Source organism: Homarus americanus, unplaced genomic scaffold (assembly GCF_018991925.1).
Source record: "Homarus americanus isolate GMGI-L3 unplaced genomic scaffold, GMGI_Hamer_2.0 scaffold33468, whole genome shotgun sequence".
Classification (NCBI taxonomy): Eukaryota; Metazoa; Arthropoda; class Malacostraca; order Decapoda; family Nephropidae; genus Homarus; species Homarus americanus.
Genome location: NW_024714177.1, coordinates 3,365,965 through 3,389,791, shown reverse-complemented (window position 1 = coordinate 3,389,791; position 23,827 = coordinate 3,365,965). Strand labels below are relative to the sequence as shown.

Sequence of the window (23,827 nt, the reverse complement as noted above, 5' to 3'; positions counted from 1 at the left end):
CCGCGTTACAGCAAACAAGTGTTCGCGTTATACAAATATCGTTCCTCTATTCATAAATCGCATAAGAGCCAATTCGCGTTGTCAAAACACGCGTTATAGCAGAACTCACTGTACAGTATAGATGGTGCACATTCTTAGGTGCCCTCATCTAAGTACAGTACAGTACTTAGGTGTGAATTTTAGTCTTTAGTGAAAGGTAAAATTGACCATACTAGAATACTAGATGATGGTAATTTTAATGGTTAATTGGCTCCTTGTAATGGTCAATTGTAAAAACATAAAACTTATATACAAGAAAAGTAAAACACATTACTGGATTATAAAATGTTGTCTAACCACACAGTGGTGTATATCAAAACATTCCTGAAATATTTTGTAGACCATCCAATGTATCTTAATTGTTTTATATTGCGGGGAAACAGTTTTTTAATGTATGAAGTTTCATTGCCGAGCTGATGATAGGAAATTTAAATTGGTGCATCCTCAGCATTTGCACAAGTTGAGTTGGTGATCCCGATAGTGTACTGTACTTATCTGTTTAAATCCTGACGCTGAAACCTCCTCTCGTGCTTGGGAAAGTGGTTATGAATTATGATGTTCTACCAGGTGCTGGAAATCTCTTGAAGTAAACATACAGTATTTTGCTTCCGGACTGGCAAATACATTCTCTCCCAAAAATGCAATTACAGTAAAAGTACTGTGCTGTGTGGATTTCACAGTGCATGTGGGAAAACATTAAAGACTACAGTTGCAATATGTAGTCAGCTGGTCACCTTACTTTGAAAAGATTCAAGTGAGGGAGATGTTTGGAAACGATGTGTTAAAAAAAGGATTTGTAGTGATCAACGGCAGGAAGACCTATCACGCTGCTATAAACAGGGTTAATATGTTGACCTCACTTTACATCCACTTTTGATCTACCATGACTTCTCTCACCATGTGTGACATAGGAAAAGTGGCTTTGGCCATTTTGATGTCCTATTATGTACTGTACAGTGATGGCTCTGTGCTGATATTTTCAGGTTCTAATTTAGTTTTTATTAAAAAATGCTTTAATGTTTACCACCTGTTATGGGGAAGATAAATACTGTATCAACTTGTTTGGTGTTTCTTATGTTTGAGGGAAGAATGTGTCCCAGCAGGTGATGATGATCCTAAGAGACAAAGCTGATGGTCTGTTGTAAGATTTGAGGAAAATGGGAAACTTCACCACTACACAGGCAAGATGGCATCTCCTTTTGTAGGAAATTGTAATCAAAGGTTACCAAGGTTTGATTCATGATTATGTGCCCAAGCAGCGTGAGGAAACATATATGAAAGAACACTGACACAGGTTACAATCCTATGTGACCAGTGGTGTTTTTTTTCCCGGGGATTAGCCCACCCAGGCGCAGGTCACTGACCCACATCGGGGTGGGGGGGGGGATTTAATTATAATTCATAGTAAATAAAATTTATAATAAATAAATACAACATTAAAAATAAAATAATAATGATAAAGAACCATAAAGAAATACAAAAATGAAAAAAGATCAAAAGCGAGAAACAATATATGTATGTTGTGTTGTCACTAGTAAGAGAAACAATAGAGACCCTGCAATTGTGTGTAAATGAGGCAGAAAGTCAGATCAGCAACCTGGGACTTGGTTGGAAGTATAACAAGTAGGTGGTGAGAATGTCTTTGGATACAGTATTTGGAATTGTGAGTGTAAGACTGGTGTCAATTGGGGGACCACTGCATGAATCCTGTTAAGTGTATGGAAGTAAATACTGGACATGCATAATACACTTCAAGTTTATTATATACAATTTTTAACTCTGCACTTTCACCACTCGTTTTTTTTTCTTTACCTTTTCAAGTTTTTGCCTACTTCAGCATATGGTAGACAGAATCATGAGTGAACACAAACATCATTTGCTGTCTCTCATTCACTCTATTGCTCTGACAGGTGTATTTGCTATGCTGTTCCTTTTCAATTAGAAGACCACAAGATATTTACTACCGGTATACTGTATTTGGTTAACTCCTGTTAATTTACACAACTTTCAATGTTAATTAGCAACACACCCACCCCAGAAGCCAATTGATTCCATGCTTTCTGGTCACTCGCATACAGATACAGTACAACACTAGTTTCCACCCCCTCCTTTCTAGTGCATCTTGTACTATAAGAAAGGGTTCTTCAATAAGGAAACAAAAAAGTATAAGTGCAATATTGCACCTGGTGATGGAAATAATGTGGATGGTTCCTTCCATGTCTGAAAGTTGGTCCATTAGCCCTGATCACTTGTAAGGGCAGTGAAGATATTGTACAGTGGACTTAATCTGCTTTTAAAACATAAGTAGACATTGTAGCTGTACTGCACCCAACCCTCTTTCACATTCTCAACTACAGTTGGGTACAGTACCTATTCACAGCTGGGTGAACTGAGAATGGCCTGAGTGTGAACCAGCAACCCTTAGAATAGGTGGCAAGTACTTTACCTCTTAGCTGCTGCACCCCTGATAATAGAATTAAAAAAAATTTTACTCATGCTGATCAGTCCATAGAAGGTTGTACTTTGTGGAAGGGGAAGACTGTTACAGTACAGTATTTAGATCTTCTCTCGGGCTTACTAAGGATCATTGTCGGGCAAGAAGAGTTACGGGATGATGGGTTATAATTACATTGACTACGGTGTTTGTGAGATTGGTAATACAGTATTTCTTTTTCTTCGTGTGAATAAACAGTGAGTCCTATAATTTCTTGATTTTAATAAGATCATTGTGGGTAAAGGGTTTCATATATAGATAATGAAATATACGTGAGGTGAATAGTTTTTGTAGTCACTTATGCCCTTTTTGGCTTGGCTGGATAGAAAGATACTGGTAAACTTTTTCTTATAGATTTTAAAAAATGTGTTAGTTGTTGTGCAAGAGAAAAGATTATTGAAGGATGTAGGCCTTTGATGCTTAGATCTTGAATGTTGGCATGAATGGCTGCCGTAATCACTAAGAAATTCATTATAAATAATTAATTTGTCTTTTGGGAATTGGAGGGACAGGTGGAAAGTCTTTTACTCTGCCTCTATGGAAAAGATCATTAAAAAGAGATAGAAATAACACCGCCCTCTCTGGTTCAGGAGCTAAAGATTCACTAACTCGCTGAATTTTTATTTTATTAGGTTTTGTTTTTAATCTCCAAAGTTTAATTTTATAAAATACAGTGATAATCCCATTAGCCGGAATAATTGGTGCAGAGTGGCTTCGGGATTGAGAGATTCCTGGGGCTGGACTGAATTTTTCCGGGTACTGGAGAAAGTTTTCTGAATCTAAACTACACATCTAGCACTGGCAGACACAGCTGTATTTATTTATAAAAACATCATTGTACACATACAATATATTGTAAATAAACAAAAACTACAGTACTGTATACTGTACTCACCAGCAGTTGTTGTCATCTTGAGGTTATGATGCAGGCAGGCCAAATGGTGATACAGGATGGCCTGCCTTTTTCCTGTAGCAGGTGTTGCTGTCACTCACCTCCCTCCATGAAGGAGGGATTACACATACACTGTAAAGTATATTTTACATACACCATTTACATACAACCATACTGTATGCTGTCTCCTCTGCTATGTGCAGTAGAGGTAGTTGACATGCACTTTCACACTTACTGAATGTACAGTACAATATACGTACCGGGTAACTGCAATCACTTTTTACATCTTAACATTGCTTAAATGATATTCTTGGCTGATTATATGCTGGTACAGTACTGTACTGTGCAACACATCATATGCAAAAGCAGCAGTGAGCTAGCAAGCAAGCTTGTACAATGGCAGCAGACAATGAATTAAAAGTGTCGTGATGTGGAAGTTTGAGGAAATTGGCTGCTAGATATATCGGCCAATCATAAGCATCCCTTGCAGTCACATGGCAGTAGTGACCAACCGTAGTTCACGAGCACTGAACCTACCCACCCACGCGGGTGGCACGTGTTTCTGCAATCTCCTGGAAATTCATTCCCATGCCTGGAATGGAGAGATTTTCTCCAGAATTTCTGAGAATGCTTTAAAAAAAATCCGGCTGTTGTAGTTCTGGGGATCGAGGATTCCAGCTAAAGGAGAGATTATTACAGTACTGTACAGGTATTTGAATATTTTTAAAGGATCTTTCCATCCAGTTGTTTTATCTAAAAATTACAAATGTTTTAAGATATACCGGTAAAGGATGTGAGTTATAGCTCTCCCAGAAAGGTTATCTAACCCTGGAGACAGGTCATTGGTATAGTACTGTATACCAGTGTTCAAGTAAAAGTATTGGCAGAAGTAACTTAGGTTTTTCCTTAAGTAACATCCAAAAAAGTCAACAAATTCAATAAGTAATGGTCCAGCTGTATTAGTTTGAAAGTCGGACTGATAGTACAGTACATTTACCGGGTACAGTATTAGGAATATTTGATATCATTATTTGTGGAGAAATTATCCTTGATTTTTTTTAAATCCCTGAAAAATGGAATGCCAGTAGATATTATGAAAGAAAGTTGATGAAGAGGAAAAGTTAGTTAATTCACAGCTTCTGAAACGTATGGTTTGAGCTCGACAAATAGCAAATGGATTTAATTTGTGCAGTGAAATGACCTACTGTAAATAGAAAGTGGTGATATATTTTATATTTTGAGATAGCTTCCCTGGTGTAATTATCTGTTGTGTACAGGAGTAGTATGAATTAAAGAAGGTCAAAACAGGATGGCAAAGTCTGTTGCAGGCATGGGTGAATATGGTTTGTAAGACATATGATCCATATTACAAATTATTTGTGTGTGTGTGTGTGTTATCAGTCATTTAAATTAAAAAGAACAAACAGCTCTTCACCCTTGATATTATTATTGTTCATGAAACCTCGACAGAGTGACCTGCCAGCTGTGAAAACTGGACATCGTGGTTGCATATTCTCTTACTTTCTGTTATTGTCAGCGAGTTAATTCAGTACTGCTCTTGTGTAGTGTTCTTGTAGGTTACTACTGTATACTGCCACAGAATTTTGCTTGAAGCAACAAGCTTCTTATATTTGTGGTTTAGGATTTTCAAACATGGGTAAAGTGGTTGAAAGGCGGGACGGCACCTGAATGGTGTTTCTCTTCTAGGCAGCAGCCGCCCTTGTCCTGGAAGGTTCAACGGGGGAGCTTGAGGTGCAGGGGTTGACAGCTGTATCATCACTCCGTCACCAGCACCATCTTCTCCATCATCAGCAACATGGCGGCATCCATCGCCATCAACACCATCCAATTGCTCAACTACAGCCACGCACAGGGCCTACTTACCCATGTCCATTTTGTGGAAAAGCTTTTGATCGGCCCTCCCATCGAGATCGGCACGTCCGCACTCACACTGGAGAAAAACCATATCGCTGCCCAGTCTGCTCTCACTCTTCCAGCCTCAAGGAAAATTTGAAGGCTCATATCCTCTTAAAACATCCAGAGTTTGATCCAAGTACCTTTACAGCTGCCATCCCTTACAGATGAGCTTATAGAAACACTTTTCGTATTAAAGATTTGCTGGTATGTTTCCATGCTCACCGTGAGGTTGCTCATCTTTATGCTTGTTGGCTGTGTGCTCCTGTCATCACTTGATTTAGTTGGCTATCCATGTTGGAATTGTGCTCAAGCTTGTATTCAGGGCAGCTGCTGGGGATCATACTCTTTAAAAGATGCAATAAAGTAAAAAAATTGAACAGTGGAAATTATGGAAAAGTGCCGAAGGATACTGTTGCTATATTATCAACTTATCGGCATTTAAAAAAAAAATAAATCTGAGCAAGTTACCCTTACCTACGGACACAGTAGGGGCACAACTGCCAACGCAGCAGTGCTCATGTGGCCTTTCTCTTGTTCTAGGGTGGCGCCGATTGGCTGATGTGTGCATGGTCCGTAGGGGAAGATGGGAAAACGTCCCAGCCCTCTCCTGCAGCAATATCCCTGCCCAGCCAGATGCCTCCACCTTTGGCTCCCACTGCTGTAAGACCAGCCCATCTGTCAATTGCTGTTTGTGGATCTGGCCAGCCACAGCAGCAGCCTGCTCATGACATGATCCAACGTAAGAGTATTGGCGACTATGTCTGTGGCTACTGTGGCAAGAACTTCGTTGCTCCGGCTTTCCTTCGTCGCCACATTCGTGCACACACTGGAGAGAAGCCATTCAAATGTCCACACTGTGACTTCCGGGCCACACAGAAAGGAAATCTTAATAGCCATATTATTAATCGGCATAATTCTCCCACTATCTGATGGCTGGATACACAGTACCATTCTAAGCCCAATTAGAGCTTATTTCCAAAGATTTTTTTTGTTTTGTAAGCAATTAATCATAAATGGTGTTTGGTATATGATGGTTGCAGTTCCTTGGGATAGATTTTGGGTGCCATGTTGTTGATGAATGATATCATAAACGATAGAATTTTGTTAACGAATTTTGTATGTGTAGAGTATTCAGAAACTAGTCAGTTGTGGTTAGTTAGATTGGTTGGGGCTTGGAAAACTTCTACATGTCACAGTGCACTAGGTCTGTGATAAGGAGTAATGCATCACCCATGTATGGGCTAAATTTATGCTTCACATAATGGAAGATTGTTGAAAATAAATACTGTATGGCATTGACTGATTAGGAATTTCAGGAACAATCTTTACAATGATTATTGTATGTAATAAGAATACAATACTGTACCTTGTGTTAATGATTACAGTTATAGTGTAATTTTTAATATCAAAGATAAGTTTTGTAAAGATGTCCTTTTCTAAGTACAGTACATGAGTTTTTTCTATACAGTGTATTATATTATTGTATATTATACAATATTAGAATACAATATTTACCTTTTGAGAATTCAGATTCACTTATAGACTCAAGATGATCAAGGAAGATAGTACTATATTGTACATTGAAATATATTTTTAGGATCATTTGTCATGGTTTGGTGAAAAAATTTGGTTTATTAATACTGCACTGTACTTTTGCTTCATTTTGATTGCATTCATAAGTTTACCTTATACTGTACTGTACTGTACATCATTAATTAAATTAATAGACCCACATGATCTATGAAAATGTTATTCTGGTTATTAAGATTGAGAAATTTGGTTCTGGCTTGTAGGTTTTATGGTGAAGTAGTTTGATTTAGTGGTGTGGGTTTGGTGGGTTAAGGAGAGCTAGCAGTGATAGGGCGGTTTCTCGTTTTCTAGGCATTGATGGGTGGCGGTGAAGTCGATGGAGGGCTTGAGGACATGCTCATGATGGCCATGCCCTCAGGGATGCAGGCTACTGCTGGTGTTGGAGTTCCACCTGTCACTTTCCATTCAGCCGGTGGTTTCCCGCAGTCCAAGCATCCCTCCGCCACTGCTTCTGTTGCCAATAAACGATGCTATTGGTGCCATCTTTGCAAGAGGGAGTTTCCGTTCCCTTCAAAGTTGAATGAACACATGCGAACTCATACAGGGGAGAAGCCATTTGCATGCCCCATTTGCCCTTTCAGAACTTCCCTTAAGTGGAACTTAAAGTCTCATATGGTGCGACACCTTGATGCCACAGCTAGACCCAAACCACAGACTTGAAGCACCTGTGTTCCAGTGTAGTCTTTTTTGCTAATTTTTCCCTACATTGCCTATAACTTGTGCTTAAATGTGGCTTACTTGGTTGTTACTTGGACTAATGTAGCATGTTACCTGTAAAACACATTATGGATTTTAATTTACCTCATTATCCTGGCAGTATGGGCTGATGCGGGAAGTAAGAATGGGATGTCAAAATGATGAATAGATTTGGGAAGAGGAATTAAGAAAATGCCTTGAAAATGAAAAAGGGCAGTTTTACTTTATCATTATTATATTCTTGTGTAAGAATATACAGTACAGTTATCTAATTTATTAGACTTGTAAGTGCAGTGAAACATGGGTTCTTGCTTAATTTTTTATCTTGTATAATGTGTATGCCATGTGATCTCAAGAGTATTATTGTTTATGGAAATGTCTGTATGAACATATTGCTATACCAGCTTACCGGTAAATAAATATTTTCCTTAAGATGAGTGTCAGTAGCCCTAACCTGAACTACTATATTCTTGGATGCAGAGTATCTTATAATTCTTACAGATTAATGTCACAATGTATTGGTGTAGAATGTGTAACATATTATTAGTATATTTGAATTGAAGTTAAAGGTTTTGCTCTTAAGAATGGGGTTAATGTAAGATGTTCAAGGGATATATTTTCTAAGTACAGTACTTAAAGCAAATTGAAGTGAAGACAAGGAAAGTGATGAACAAAAGATTGAATACAATACATATACAGGGTACAGTATATGCAGGTATATATATATATACAATATATATATATATATATATATTGTATATATATATATATATATATATATATATATATATATATATATATATATATATATATATATATATATATATATATATATATATATATATATATATATATATATATATATAGCAATGTCTTATATTTTTTATTTGTTTTAAAGAGAAAATTGAAGCTCCAGCAGAGCAAGTTAATTTTGCATGTAGGCTATGTGTGAATTACGTGCCAGGGGAAAAGCCTGCATAAGCACAACTTGGTTCAGCTGGCCTGGGCAGCATGCGGCAGTGCACTAGGGGTATGGGGACACTGGTGAAGCTGCGCCAGCTACCGGTTGCTCAGCACCCGGCTCAAACCGGCATTTCCCTCTTGCAGGAAGCTGCTGCCCACCAACACCACGTGGCCACCTTCAAACACTGGATAAGTGGCGCCCTCGGCAGGCTGCAGGGCGGCCGCTTAAGCCCACCTGCCCTCCTAAAACTCAACCCACTGTTAGGGGCCTCAGCCAGCCCTGCCCTAAGTGTAGCCTGGGTGGAAGGACCTGCATCAAGGCAGAGACGCCCATCCTCAACCCCTGGACCTTCGCATTCACCCCCAGTGCTTGCTGCTGTTAGCAGTGATATGGGAGAATCCAAACCAGGACATCATATGTGCTCCAAGTGCAATGACACCTTCCCACTGCCTGTGATGCTGGCTATGCATTCCTTGAATCATGTAGAAGAAAGACCATTCACGTGCCCATATCCCAGCTGTCATTACAACTCAGTCATGCGGGGGAATGTCAAACGTCACATACGGATTTCACATTCACACCATTCCTTTCCTGGTTAACAGTATAACAAATAAAGTATTATGTATTTTAACTCGGCCTAATGTGTGCCCTTGTATTAAGTTGCTAAGTATTAAACTGCTCTTTCAATGCAGGTTCTTAATGTACTTTTCAAGAGAGAAAATACAATATCCATCACATAACGCAACACAACTTTATCACTATACGTATCTTCTTCACTACATTAATTAGTCTTTTGTCTTATGATGAAATTTATGTGCTGGTTAGCAGTTAGTGGCGAAGTAGACAGTGGTTGTTATTTTGTGCAGGTGTTTCGTGTCTGAGAAGAGGGAACACTTGTCTTCTCATTTTTCTCATAGATTATTTAAAAATGCACCACTTTACCCCACCTATAGTCTCTCTCTCTCTCTCATATATATATATATATATATATATATATATATATATATATATATATATATATATATATATATATATATATATATATATATATATATATATATATATATATATACACACATAATCAAAGACCTCACCAGCCAGGACTCGAACCCTCGACCTAATGCATGGGTCGAGGGTTCGAGTCCTGGCTGGTGAGGTCGTTGATTATATGTTCAAAGTCCGCGTGTTATATGGACTAAAAATGAACTATATATATATATATATATATATCTATATATATATATATATATATATATATATATATATATATATATATATATATATATATATATATATATATATATATATATATATATATATATATATATATATACTGATAACCACAAGGAAAAAGAAAACACGAAGTTCCCAAGCGCTTTTGTGTAATTCACATCTTCAGGGGTGAGTACAGACTAAGGAGAAGTACAAAACAGGGTATATATACAGAGGAGGGTGAGATCAAGTCCACAATGGTCAGATATAGGTAATGACCCTAATAATCTTCACTAAAGCACCACAGTGGTCGGTAGTCAGGTCAGATGTGAATTACACGAAAGCCCTTGGGAACTTCGTGTTTTTTTCCTTGTGGTTATCAGCATATACCTGGATATGAAAATAAGAGTCTTCGGTCATTTAATTATGGACGAGGAGATAATAGCAGATATATTAATCAGCAAAGTTGAGGGTAGGAGAAGGCAGGGACTAGGTTAGATGAAAGAAATTAAAAACTGGGGCCCCAGAGACATGCAAAATATAAACGACCTAAAAATGGAGTGGACTGTGGTGGCCAACCCTTAGATGTGGGGATGGAAATTTTATTTGATTTGTACGATATATTTGTATGCAGTCAATAATTTGCCTGTACAGTATTGTAGTTAAATTACGTACCCCTGAAGAAAATTTTTGAGAAGTTAGTGTATCAAGTACTGTACTACTGTGGTTCATGAAAATGTTATTACAAGCATTATACCTTGTGAGTCTCTTGTGACCCACCAGCAGTGATCCTCCTGTGCTACTGGTGACACAATACATCAAGAAGGTGTGAAATAAATGGTGAAAGTGTGTTTGTATGCGTCTCATGTTTGTTTGTTTCCCTCGTTATATTTGCTGACCAGTCCCTAGAATCATTGATAAACTGATGTATTGCAGCTGTTCAATAAAGGTTTTCGTGAATGAATCCAAGATTTGACTAAACCACCAGCCAGATTAGGTAAGGTTAAGTGGTGAATTTGGGTTTGAATTATGATTTCGTTTTATGTGGGGTGGTGGAGAACATTGGAGCACCTTAGCTTTCATCTCTATCGAAGACATCTTTAGAGGCAACTGAAGATGTTTTAAATAAAGACAAAAGATAAGGTGCTCCAGTGTTTCCCTTTTCCTGTGAGTTTTTATCAAGCGATATCTTTGTGTTACCATTGTACGGTATATGTGTTAAGATGAGGTTTAGCTTTGGGAGATGAAATGATCTCTTCAAAGTTAGCATATATGATATGATATGAATGGGTTAATGCAATGATAAATATTTAGATTAATGTGATTGCAGTTAAGGTACAAATGTTGTCGTTTAAAATAAAGATGGAAATAAAGACGATCTTTACTTGTGTGGATGAAAAGTGGGTGGGATACTTTAAAAAAGTGATTTATGTTTGGAAGTTTAGAGACTGTTCCTTCCCTGCCTGCTGAGTCTTGCATGTTTGCCTCTTACAGGATGGCGGCTGGTCAGGAAGGACGTCAGCTCTCCCTGTAAGTCAAGCGAGACTATCTGGAGGATTTTCTACCCTCCCTGGGAATCCTGAAGGAGGTTCAGGAATGTACAGTGTCCTCGCTGGGACTCCTACAGGACCCATTGCACCAAATCCTATGGAAGCTACTTCTATTAGATGGATTAAACAAAGTTCTGTTAGTGAAGGAGGTTCTGGGTTGTATAGTACTCTCACTGGGACGTCATTAAGACCCGATGCACCAAATCCTGGGCCAGCTGCTCCTGTTAAGTGGATTAAAAGGAGCTCAACCAATGCTGTGTGTAGTGTGTGTTTCAAGGACTTCATGTATCCCTCAGCATTGGTATTGCACATGAGAAGTCACACTGGAGAGAAGCCATTCACTTGTCCCCACCCACAGTGTGACTACAGATCCACCAAGAAAGGGAATCTTAAACGCCATGCCTCTACTCATGGTGAAGCTTTTGCTGCTGTTTTGGAAATGTAGGAACATTGATCTTCTTGTGTTGTTCTTAATATTGAGAAGAAAATTATGATGGTTGTATTCTTAATTGTGGGCATTAATTTGCCTAAAGATTATTATGTAGCATCTGGGTGGAGTGTTGGTCTGCTGACTCAGATTTACCCCTTGCAGGGCTCGCACGTACTGAGCAGCTTGTGGGCGCAATACGCAGAGGTAGAGGGTACCAGCGAGAGGAGTCGTGTTGGTAGTGTGTGGGTGAAGACAGGACCACCAGGGCAACAGGGTTCTGCTACACAACGGCCTGAGGGTGTTGACAACAATTTACGTCCCCATGTGTGCCAATACTGTGGCTATTCCTTTTGCCGACCTTCACAGCTTGCCACACACATTAGGATACACACTGGAGAAAAGCCGTATCGTTGTACGGTGTGCTCGTACAGTGCAGCCCAAAAGGGCAATATGCGTAGACACATGCATCTAGTCCATGGAATAGTTCTGGAGGCCAGCCTTGTCCCAACTAATGTTAGCACCCCATAAAGTTACCATAACCTGAGAGTGGAGTGTCTGTGCTCCAATGTCTTTGGTATTGTTTCTGCTCCCGTTGTCTCTGCGACTATTGTGGTGGAGGCGGCAGTGTGTCTGCCTGCTTAGGGCTGCTTGCCAAGGGCTGGGGTGAACATGACAGTTGTGATGAGAGGCTATGCTGACTGTGGTCTGTTTTGTCTCTTGTAGGGCGTGGGCGGCTACAGAAGCGGCGTGGCCTTGGGTCTGGTGGCACATGCTATGTCACGCCTGTATATGACCCATGCATCATCAGGAGACACCCTTGCTGTCTCCTCATACTTACCTGAGCCACCAACCCACCTTCTACCTCCCCCTGACCACGTCCCACTTGAAGACCGACCAGATAACTGCTGCAGGTTCTGTGGCAAACATTGTGAAACCCCCTCACAACTGGCCATCCATCTGCGGGCCCATACGGGTGAAAGGCCATACAGCTGTCCACACTGTGATTATCGAGCCACACAAAAGCATCATGTCAAGAGTCACTTACATAGGAGACACAAAGTGCATAATCCAGACCCCCCACCACAGTGACACAAACCTCGCCTCACTGTCTAAGCTATTAAGGTTTTTTTTTGTGAGTCATGAGACTAGCACAGTAGCACAACTGGTCAGTGTATGACTAAAAGGGAAAAGTGTGATTTGATTTGTAAGGCAAGATGCAATTAGCAGCTGCAGCGATGTGGTGATGTGCCTTCTCTCTCTTCTAGGTGGGTCATGGAGGCGGTGTTTGGTCACACGGCCTAGTTGCAGCCAACCCTCAAGCCTCCAGGGCCAGTGGTCCCCTGATGTGTGCTGTATGTGGCAAAGTTTTCCCGAAGAGCTCAGAGCTTCAACGACATCTACGAATCCACACTGGGGAGAGGCCGTATGCATGTCCCCTTTGTCCCTATAGAGCAGTACAAGCTACACACGTCAAGTCTCATCTTGCCCGGCGTCATACTGTCCATAACGCTTCAACATAATAACCAATGGATAATAGATGTGACAGTGAGTGGTTGGAAATAGAAACTTGATGATACAGAGCAGCTTCAAGTGGCACTGTGTATTAGTTCGTGAGCTTGTGACTGGAGGGAGATGGAATGTTATTTAAGGATACAGTTGTCTGGAATGGGTGAGGAAAATTTCTTCTCACCCATGTTCTCTTTGTTTTCTCCCTGTAGGTGTGTGAGGGCGGTGGTGGGCTGTGGGTGCGCTACTTCCAGGGCAATTCAGCTCTGCCAACCATCAGGTGGGATCGCACTTGTCCTGTGTGTAAAAGAGTTTTTGCACGTCCTGCTGAGCTCACTCGCCACCTCCGCACCCACACTGGGGAGAGGCCCTATCAGTGTCCATTGTGTGGTTATCGTGGAACTCAGGCTGTCCATCTGAAGGCACACCTTTTACGTCGCCATCTAGTCCCATACCAAACCCTGGATGGCCAGTGAACGCATTCCCAGGGAATTCTACATGTTGCTTGTACATGTGGTGTTCCGTGCTACTTGTACTTGTGGAGATCGTGCTACTTGTAGGTTATCCATTCTACTTGTTACGTGTGGTGACCTTCCTCCCCATGTTCCATGGTTGCTGTGTTGTGACGCGGCCCTTATCTCATTCTAGGTACTGGGGGTCGTAGGGAGTGAGGTGTGGGCAGGACCAGTATTGAGCAGTGGGCCAGTATGGCGATGGGACCGCATCTGTCAAATGTGTGGAAAGCCCTTCAGGAGGCCCGCTGAACTGATACGACATCAGCGCGTCCACACCGGGGAGAAGCCATTCAAATGTTCTTTATGCCCCTATAGTGCGGCCCAAGCTGTGCAACTCAAGTGTCACATATCACGGCGCCACCCACAGCAGGTCCCGGTTCCGACCGGTGAATCCACGAGTACCACAATGCATGGAGCAGAATTTCCTCCTCCCACAAGTGCCACTACCACAATGTGTGGAGCAGAGTTTACTCCTTCCACGCGTACTACTACCACAATGGGCAGACCAGAATTTCCTCCTCCTTCAGGTGGACAGTCTTGGTTACCACCCAATATCTAGCCTGTGTTACACCTCACCTCTCCTGTTTCCCCCCTCTAGGTGTTTTCTCAGCTGGGTGGCCCAAGTGGAGGGGTGGCCAGTGCATGGACTGGAGGGATTGGAATGCTGGCAGGGCTTCGATGGGATCGCACCTGCTGCCTGTGCGGGAGGACATTCATGAGACCCGCAGAACTGACACGCCACATGAGATCACACACGGGGGAGAAACCGTATGCTTGTCACCTGTGCCCTTGGCGTGGGTCACAGACGTGGCACCTTAAGAATCACCTCGCCCGTATGCACTTGGTCACGGTCACCAGTGTTGGGAGCGGTGACAGCGGCGCCCCAACCCAGTGATAATTTTACGTTGGCTATTTGCGAAATGACTGGGAAAAGCTAAACACCAGTAGAATGTTAATGGGTGCTACTGATGCTCCAGCACCTCCATATGACATACCTCATTATCAGCTGATGCAGCGACCAACTCCACTGACACTGCTGCTACATAGTTACTATATGTAAATAATAAAATTTGTATGGTACTGTAATATATATTTTTTCTTTCCTTTCCCTCATATCTCCATATACTGTACCATTGAACAGTTGCTCTGTGAAAGTAAAAATTAATTGTAAATCTTCAATGACACAAAACTTTACAAAATAATTTTTTGTATCTGTGTTATAGCATATACCTGTATACAGTACAGTGTATATATATATATATATATATATATATATATATATATATATATATATATATATATATATATATATATATATATATATATATATATATATATATATATATATATATATATATATGCAGGTAAATCACTGAAGTTGCGCGTGATCCAGGTATATGCTGATAACCACAAGGAAAGAAGAAAACACGAAGTTCCCAAGCGCTTTCGTGTAATTCACATCTTCAGGGGTGAGTACAGACTAAGGAGAAGTACAAAACAAGGTGTATATATACAGAGGAGGGTGAGATCAGGTCCACAATGGTCAGGTATTAGGTAATGAACCTACTAATCTTTAAAAAGCACCACAACGGTTGGTAGTCAGGTCAGAGGGTAAGGTGACCCAACCTTCTCACCTGGTTACAAATCTTCTTAATTACAAAATTATCCAGTTTGTACATGCCATTACTCAAATTCATGTTGACTGCTTCCCTATGTTTAATGAGACTAGATTCTATAATGTTCCTACTGTCAATTGAATTACAAGGTAATATTGAGGAGACATTATCCCAGTCAATGCAATGCTTATTATCCCTCAGATGAACAAACACAGCATTGGATTCCTGGCCTGTCCTAATACTATATTTATGTTGTTTAAGTCTAGTTACAAGATCTTTACCTGTCTGGCCTAAGTAAAACATCTTACATTCCTTGCAAGGAACCTTGTAAATGCAGCCTCCTGCATTGTTGGGGGAGTTCTTGATTAACATTTGTTTTACAGTGCAGGAGTTTTTAAATGCCACATTGACGTTCCAGGTTTTTAGTTGTAAAGGAATTTGAGAGAAATTTTTGTGAAATGGTAATACTAAGAGATTCTTATGGTCATGGGTGGGCTTGGGATCAGTTCTATAAAAGGATTTCTTAGTAATGTTCAGGCATTTGTCTATGAAAGATCTAGGGTATTTAAGGTTTGAGCCAATATTATAGATATATTTATATTCCTCATGAATGAATTCCGGGCTGCAAATTCTCAAAGCACGTAAAAACATTGATGAAAATACTGACTGTGTGACTCTATTATGGTGGGCAGGATAATAATGAATGTATGAACACACATTAGTATGTTTTCTATAAATACTGAACTTAAAGATGTTACCTGTTCTGTGTATCAGACAGTCTAGGAATGGCAATTTACAGTCATGCTCTAATTCTACAGTGAATTTGATCGAGGGGGCTAAGTTATTAAGTTGTGGCAGGAAAGCTTTTAGGTCCTCATTACTTGGCCATGGACATAATACATCATCTACATATCTAAACCAGACTGCTGAGGGTGGTAAAATACTACTTAATAGTTTTTTCAAAGAATTCCATATATAGGGTGCTTAATACGGGAGAGAGTGGATTACCCATTGCCATACCAAATTTTTTAGCATAATATTCTCCATTGAATTCAAATTTACAATCCTTAATGTATAGTTTGATGAGTTCGATGAAGTCGTCTTTCGAGACAGGCAATGATATATTATCCAGGGAATCTATGAGGAACTTTAGTAAATCATCAACTGGGACTTTTGTAAAAAGTGATATTACATCAAAACTGACCAGTTTAAAATCATAATTAATATGTAAGTTTTTTAGTTTATCAACCAAATCCATATTATTCTTGATATTAGAGTTAGAAATGTTGCCAACTAGGGGATTTAGTAAAGAAACTGACCATTTAGATAATTTATTAGAGATTGACCCAACTGAGCTAATGATGGGTCTTGCTGGGTTATTAGGCTTGTGGGTCTTGATTACACCGTACATGTATGGCAGTGGAGGGGACATTGAAGTAAGATGTTTAATGAGAGTAGCTTTGCCTCTCAATAGAGACTTCAGTTTCTTGTTGAACTGGGTGTTAACTGTGTTGAGAGGATTATTTATGAGTTTAGGATATGTTGTAGTATCACATAAAAGGTCATTCATTTTAGAAATATAATCATCTTTGTTTAAAATCACTACTGTGTTGGCTTTATCTGCTTTAGTGACATGTAGATCCTTATTTTTCTTAAGGGCTTGGATTGCTTTGGTGAATCTTTCTGGACAGTTTGGAATACAAGGCTTAGACATAGATGCATACACCACACCTTTACACATGTTCACTTCTTCACTTGTCAAATTACTGAATTTCTCCAAATTGCAAAATGCTCTGGCTATGTCAACACTGTCGACTCCCTTGTTAGAACCATCAAAACTTAAACCATAGCCGAGGGCACACAAGGTATCATTGTCTAGTTGTTTAGAGGAGAGATTCACTACACAGTTGTGATTGGCATCCTTAGTCCAATCACTATTTCTAATAAGGAGTGCCAATTTGTGGTCTATCTTAGCTTGAAGATCAGAACGCTCACGTCTCAGGTTATCAAAACAGTAATCCAACATGAACTTTTTCCAATAACTCGGTATGGTCATATTAAAAACACGCTTTTTTTGTCTTACAATACGGAAAGCTTCATCCACTTCAATTTTCTTTATTTCAAAATGTTTCTTTAGGATGATTTCTTGGAACTCATCAAAGGGGCGGTCAGACACCTTCAGAACACGTAGGGTCATTACCTAATACCTGACCATTATGGACCTGATCTCGCCCTCCTCTGTATATATACACCTTGTTTTGTACTTCTCCTTAGTCTGTACTCACCCCTGAAGATGTGAATTACACGAAAGTGCTTGGGAACTTCGTGTTTTCTTCTTTCCTTGTGGCTATCAGCATACAGTCAACCCTCACTTTACGCGGTTAATACAACCCACAGGGTACCGCGTAAAGTGAACAACATGACATATGGGATAAATTGAAATAGAGACCGGACCGACCCCCAAACTCCACTTTTTGACGTCACACAACTATGTTGTAGTAAAAATTTTATCTTAACTTTATGATGGTATGCACACAATTAATAATTAAGAGAAATATCAATAATCTTAGGTTTTTTAACACTTACATTTGTAGAAAAGATGGCTGGGCACACGGGGATGGGGGGTTGGTTCCGAGGCAGAGGGCAGATTATTGGCCCTCACCTGTATCACTTGTATCAATTGTATCACTATCCACCACAGAGGCTTGCAGGGCCTCTTTGTCAAACCCCTCAAAGTCCATATAAGTCCATATCCTCACTATAATTATCACTATCACTGACTTGGGCCGGCTGTGGTGGGTGGCGGGTGAAGAACTCGGTAATGTTTTGATGACTGGGCGACCTTGTGCGCACCCTGCTCACGCCGCTTACACAACATGGCGGATGGCGGGAGGTTTCGATCCAAAAATGTCGCGGCTCACCAGCCGCTCTCCGCGTAAAGGGGTACACGCACCACGGAATGTGAGCATCCTGGTTTCGGCAGGGTAACGTGGAAACGCGGAATGTGGGACCGCGTAAAGCGAGGGTTGACTGTGTATATATATATATATATATATATATATATATATATATATATATATATATATATATATATATATATATATATATATATATATATATATATATATATATATATATATATATATATATATATATAATCACAAACTATGAGTTAAAAAAGGTTTTTACTTTCTGTTATGACCACTGAATTTTTTAGTGCTAAATACCTTATCTTTGTGGTTGTTTAAATGAGTCGCATATGCTAACTTCACAAATTAGGAGACATAATTACGAGCCTCAAAAAACCTGGGCACCTGGAATATTAGTTTAATGCCTTTATTAATCTCAAAAATAAAAAAGATAATAGATTCATATTCAGACGGAAACCACTTTACTCATTATGAAGACTCAACTTGGCCACATAAGTCAGGCTGACGTGATAAAAAATTTCATCATCATTGCCTAAAATTGGTACTAAGTCACATTAAATAAAACATTATCCAATTAATTAATTAAAACACAAAAGGATGCAATTAAACCCTGAAAAACACTGGTATATTTTTTAGGTTGTGTACACCAATCATTAAGTGTCAATAAAGGAAAATAAATTGACCTAAAATATAAATACATAGAGACTTGCTATAATACCTTACCTGGTTACAGGTGTTTCAGCCCACCATAAAACACTAAGTCAAGTGATTCTTGAAAAGGACCACTGTACTTAAGTTGACTATGATTCCCAATTAGACAATGGTTCATAACTAGTTGAATTGAATTTAATATCTGAAATTGTTCTAATGTGTGGTGAATATGGCAGGATGCGGCGACAACACCAAGTCTACACTAAGGAGGTTAGTACTGTAGTGGCAACCTAGTACAGTGTATGTATTGTATTGTATAATATACATAATATCAGTGGGTGTTGAAGAATAGTGGGAATGAGGTTTCTATGCTCAAACATGTTACTGTTTTTTATATTTTTTATTTATTTTTTATTGTAATTGATAATGGAAGTATGTACACAAAATTTTACAGATGAAAACCAAAAGTAAGAAATGTGATATTTGAATAAATAAAATGAAAAGTGTCTTCTGTTACATGTCTTTAGACAGGATGACATGTGATGAATAATTGTTTTAAGTTACAAAGGTTTGATGCATGAGGTAGGACTTTTTCTCAAGCATAATTATAATGCTCTTATGCTATTGTTGGATACTGTCAGTTATTTTCCTCCTCTTCTGGATTTGTTAATTAGTTAACTGAAACGGAATCTAAAAATGGCTGATTGTTTTGAATTCAAAGCTGGCAAACTACATTCTTTATTGGAGCTAAATATGCTGATTGGAGGGACACAATGGTGTGACTTACCTGTTGAAGGCAACTGTTGCCCTTGATCTCACTCATTTGGTGATGATAGTTGTGGTGGGGAGGAAAGGGTGAAGGGTACATTTATAATTAAGAAATTGACCCGGATTAATATTATGGGGGACAATGGGGAAACTTGATCCCGAGTTAGCATCCTGTATTATGAGATCCACCAGGCTAGAGGCTCCATTTCAAAATAACATGATGGTTATTCCTCTATTTTTTATATTTACGATGCCTTTTTATTAATTACTGTATAATATTCACCACTTATCAACTTATAGCTGTGCAGGCAGATGGTCTGTCCAGTGTTAGTACGGGAGGAAACTGGAGACCAGGAAACCTGTGATGTTTGGTAGGGTCACACTAGATAACACCCTCCTCACGTGTGTCCAGGCAGAGGCTTGAACCCTTGACAAATTGGTGAGAGATATGTGTGTTACCACTGTACCATCACACTTAATAGTATAAATTTTATTTTTATACCTCTGCAACGAAAGTAGAGGGACACAGTAATGTACAGATATTATCATTTTACCATGTCCTGCCATCATTTTTTCTTTCTGGATTCCTCACAGTAATTTATTTAACTGAACCAGTGGTTTATACTAGAATGATAGTGTGCCTGTTAATTTTGAAGAACCAAGGTAAGAGTGACCTTGATAAATGGCATCATTGATTCCCTAACTAAAATTGTTGGGTATGTGCCAGGCTTCTTTTTTTTTGTTTAACAAACATAACTTGTGTTTTTAATTTTGCCTACACTGGGAAGTGAAGGCTTAGTACTTGCTGAGTTTTTCTACATCTGCCACCAGTTGAGTGAGAGGGTATATGGAAGAGGGCTTCTTCCACTTGGCAAATAAATTGGTTTGAGCAATAAATAATTTAAAGATTGTAATAGGACGGTATGACATAAAACTTGGATGAATTCGAGAATTAACGAATTGCATCCATGCTCGATAGAATTTAGTACTGTACTCATGAGCATCCGAGAAATTTATTATTTTAGTTTATGTATACTATACTGTAATGCTGTAATGAGTGGCATTCCTTATGATGGCAGGGGATGGCTGTTAAGACAAGGGCAATTCGTGAGTGGTGGCAGGGTTATATTGGCTGTTCTAGTCTAACTTACGAGAGAAGTTGCATACCAACCCAATGGAAGGAGGTGACTGCGGTAGTGCGAGCCAGGGTAAATGACAGCAGTATGGGAACTACCGTAGTGCAAGCCAGGGTAAATGACATCAGTATGGGAATGAGTCAATGTGATTGGTGTCATTAGCCTCATTGGGGTTCAGGCTTTGAGTATTGTCAATGGGTTTTAGCCAAATTTTCATTTCCATTAGTTATTTTCAGGAACATTATATTTACCGTCTGAATTTTACTCATACCTGTACAGTAGCTAAAAAAAAAAAGTATCTGCATACTCTGAGTGAAACAGTTTGACGCCACGGATGATAGGTATTGGGATATGTGTGTTGTCTCCTTATACAGGGGGTCCCTGGGTTACGAAGGGGTTCCACTCCTGAGGACGTTGTTAAGTTGGATTTGTACATAAGTCGAAACACATGCTATGTTGATACCGTACTTACAGAACAATGTTTAAAACCCCACTATATCATAGCCTAAGTCTTTATATGCATCTAAAATCACTTAATTTAAGACAAAAGAAGAATAGAATGACAAAATACAGTAAATGAAAGTAAAAAATTAGTCATCGGGTAAATAAAATACTGTAAATTTCAAGTTTAACCCCGTTCGTATCGAAGGGCATTTGTAAGTCGGGGACCCCCTGTACTATGTGTTAGAAATCACTTAACTGGCTATTTTATTCCTATATGCCAACTCACCCAGTGTTGTATACTAAATGGCTGTGGGTGAAGACACGCATACCTTCCCTCCCGAGACATCACAAGTTGTATGTATAATTTCTGAAGTCATCAGACTCACCCTATCAGATACTTTTTTTTAGCTACTGTACTGTACTGAGTGTAAATATAAATTTTTGAAGCGACTTGCTTATATAACAAGTGAATTAAAGGGGAAAATAATTGTACTAGATTCTTTTCATTTTAGTAGATTAATTGGCAAATAACGTAAGCATTTTGACTCAGGTTCTTGGGGTTGCTCGTCATTGACAGTCATAATGACGGCTGTCAAAGTCGTTGGCAGTAAGGCAAAATAGGTATATCAGTCAGGTTAATTAATGGATATAATAATAAATGTTAGTTTTATGTGGACAAAAATATTACCTCTGCTTGGTCTGGATTTTTCCAAGAGTTGATCAGCTGTCGTGTATGAAACATATTTCACCTGGTATATCAAGTACAGCATATACTTAGTCACGTGTTAAGTTTGCTTTTACAGTACTATACACATCAAGAGAATATGGCTAGATACAAAGACATTCTCTAAGATTAAACTCACGTATGTGGAATTTTATCTTTGAGAATTGATGGACTTGGTCAGTAAATTATTTTTGGGTTGTATCATAACAGGTTTTTCCCACAGATATTTTAGTATGCTGTGTTCTCAACCAGAATAGGATGACATACATATCCACTTATAATGCATAAATGCATTTTTGTTTGTTGATTACCACATAATGTAATTGGTAGTCTAGTACAAGAGCCAGCCGTGATGCACAAGAGGTGGGGAAGAGCAGGGAGCCAGTTCACAGTAGTGAAATGTCAGTGTGAAATGAGTAGATGAAGGGATGGTCTTTGAGTGGCTGACAAGTGTACTACATGTGCCAATGATAAGAATGTTTGATGATAGGCTTTAAAGCAGAGCTCTATGCATAATGTGAAGACAACAGAAGCTGATTAGATCAGGCCTCAGATGATGGCGCTTGGGTTTAAGGTAGGCTATACTCCGTTAGGTATGGCTAAGTTAAGTTTGGTCAGACTAGGTTTTGTTTGGTATAAGCTGGATTAGCTTATGCCAGTATTTAACATGAGGACACTTGTAAATAAGAACTAATCAGTGTGCTTGTTTTGGCAGACTTCGTGCAGATCTTTCCAAGTTACTCGATTGGGCCAACTGTTCCCCACAACAATGAGTAGGCACGCTCATTCTTGTTACCACTCTAGCCTAGTCTACCATGCCCACTTAATTTCTTCATGGGATGTCATCACTTTCACTAAGTGCTATCATATATATATCAGCATCACTTTTCCCCCTAACATAGGTGAAGTGGCCAAGTGCTATGCTTTTCCTTCCATTGTGACCCCCCATAAGCTATGGCTGGTGAAAGAATTCTGATGCTGTTTGGCTACTTTTTATCTTTCACAGTTAAACTAGATTCATCATTTCTGTTATTATCTAATGTTAGTTTTGTAACTTCTTAGTTACTTGTGCTTGTTATTTGATATTATGAGCTTTTTCAAGTATATTGTACAGTACTATATTTGTAAATTCGGTGTTTGTTAAATTTTAGTTTACTTTAATTACACGTAGTGCAAAAGGTTATTATCAATATATTATTTCACAACACGACGTTATAGTTACAGAACTGGGTTTTAGGTGTGCTGCCAACCTTTCGATTTTTATAATTTAGGTAATATTTTTGTATATTATTACAATGCAAGTACATGGAGTCGAGTAAAGGAGGGGGACGCCAGTGGAGGTGGAGTGTTGTGGGAGTGGATATGGTGTGCTGACGCCAGTATTTCTCTCTTCTAGGGCGTGGGTGTAGGCTTGGGCGTGGTGAGGAGGCTGGGGCTGGTGCAGGTGGCATTGGCCAGCGGGGGCCTGCCGCCACTCGATGAGGAAGGGGAGGACGACCCAGAGAGCAGGATACTACAGGACGTCAATTTTAACCCCTTGGATGTGAGCCACATCCCCGTCTCCCAGTACCTATGCAAGTTCTGTGGTAAAGAATTCTTCTATCCGTCCTCCCTGGCGAAGCACATCCGCACCCATACAGGCGAGAAGCCCTTCAAATGTCCCCACTGCCCATACTCCGCCAGCCAGAAGAGTCACGTGAAGACTCACTTGCGGCGTCGCCACTCTCAGATGGACGAGCTTACTGACCAGATT

General features: G+C 39.5%; 1 protein-coding gene across 6 annotated transcripts in view; it reads left to right on the top strand.

The window, feature by feature from the left end:
• Window positions 1-23,827, top strand: part of LOC121876999 (protein tramtrack, alpha isoform-like) — a 125,732-nt gene that overhangs the window by 49,108 nt on the left and 52,797 nt on the right. Inside the window, exons 5-6 of one of the 6 annotated variants that reach the window (XM_042382631.1) lie at window positions 11,299-11,795; window positions 11,947-12,068. The exons of the other annotated variants lie outside the window; for them this stretch is intronic. Of the exons in view, the coding sequence (XP_042238565.1) occupies window positions 11,299-11,795; window positions 11,947-11,962 (513 nt within the window). The 3' untranslated portion in view covers window positions 11,963-12,068. Of the gene's footprint in view, window positions 1-11,298; window positions 11,796-11,946; window positions 12,069-23,827 lie in introns of those variants that run through there. 6 annotated transcript variants of the gene reach the window in all.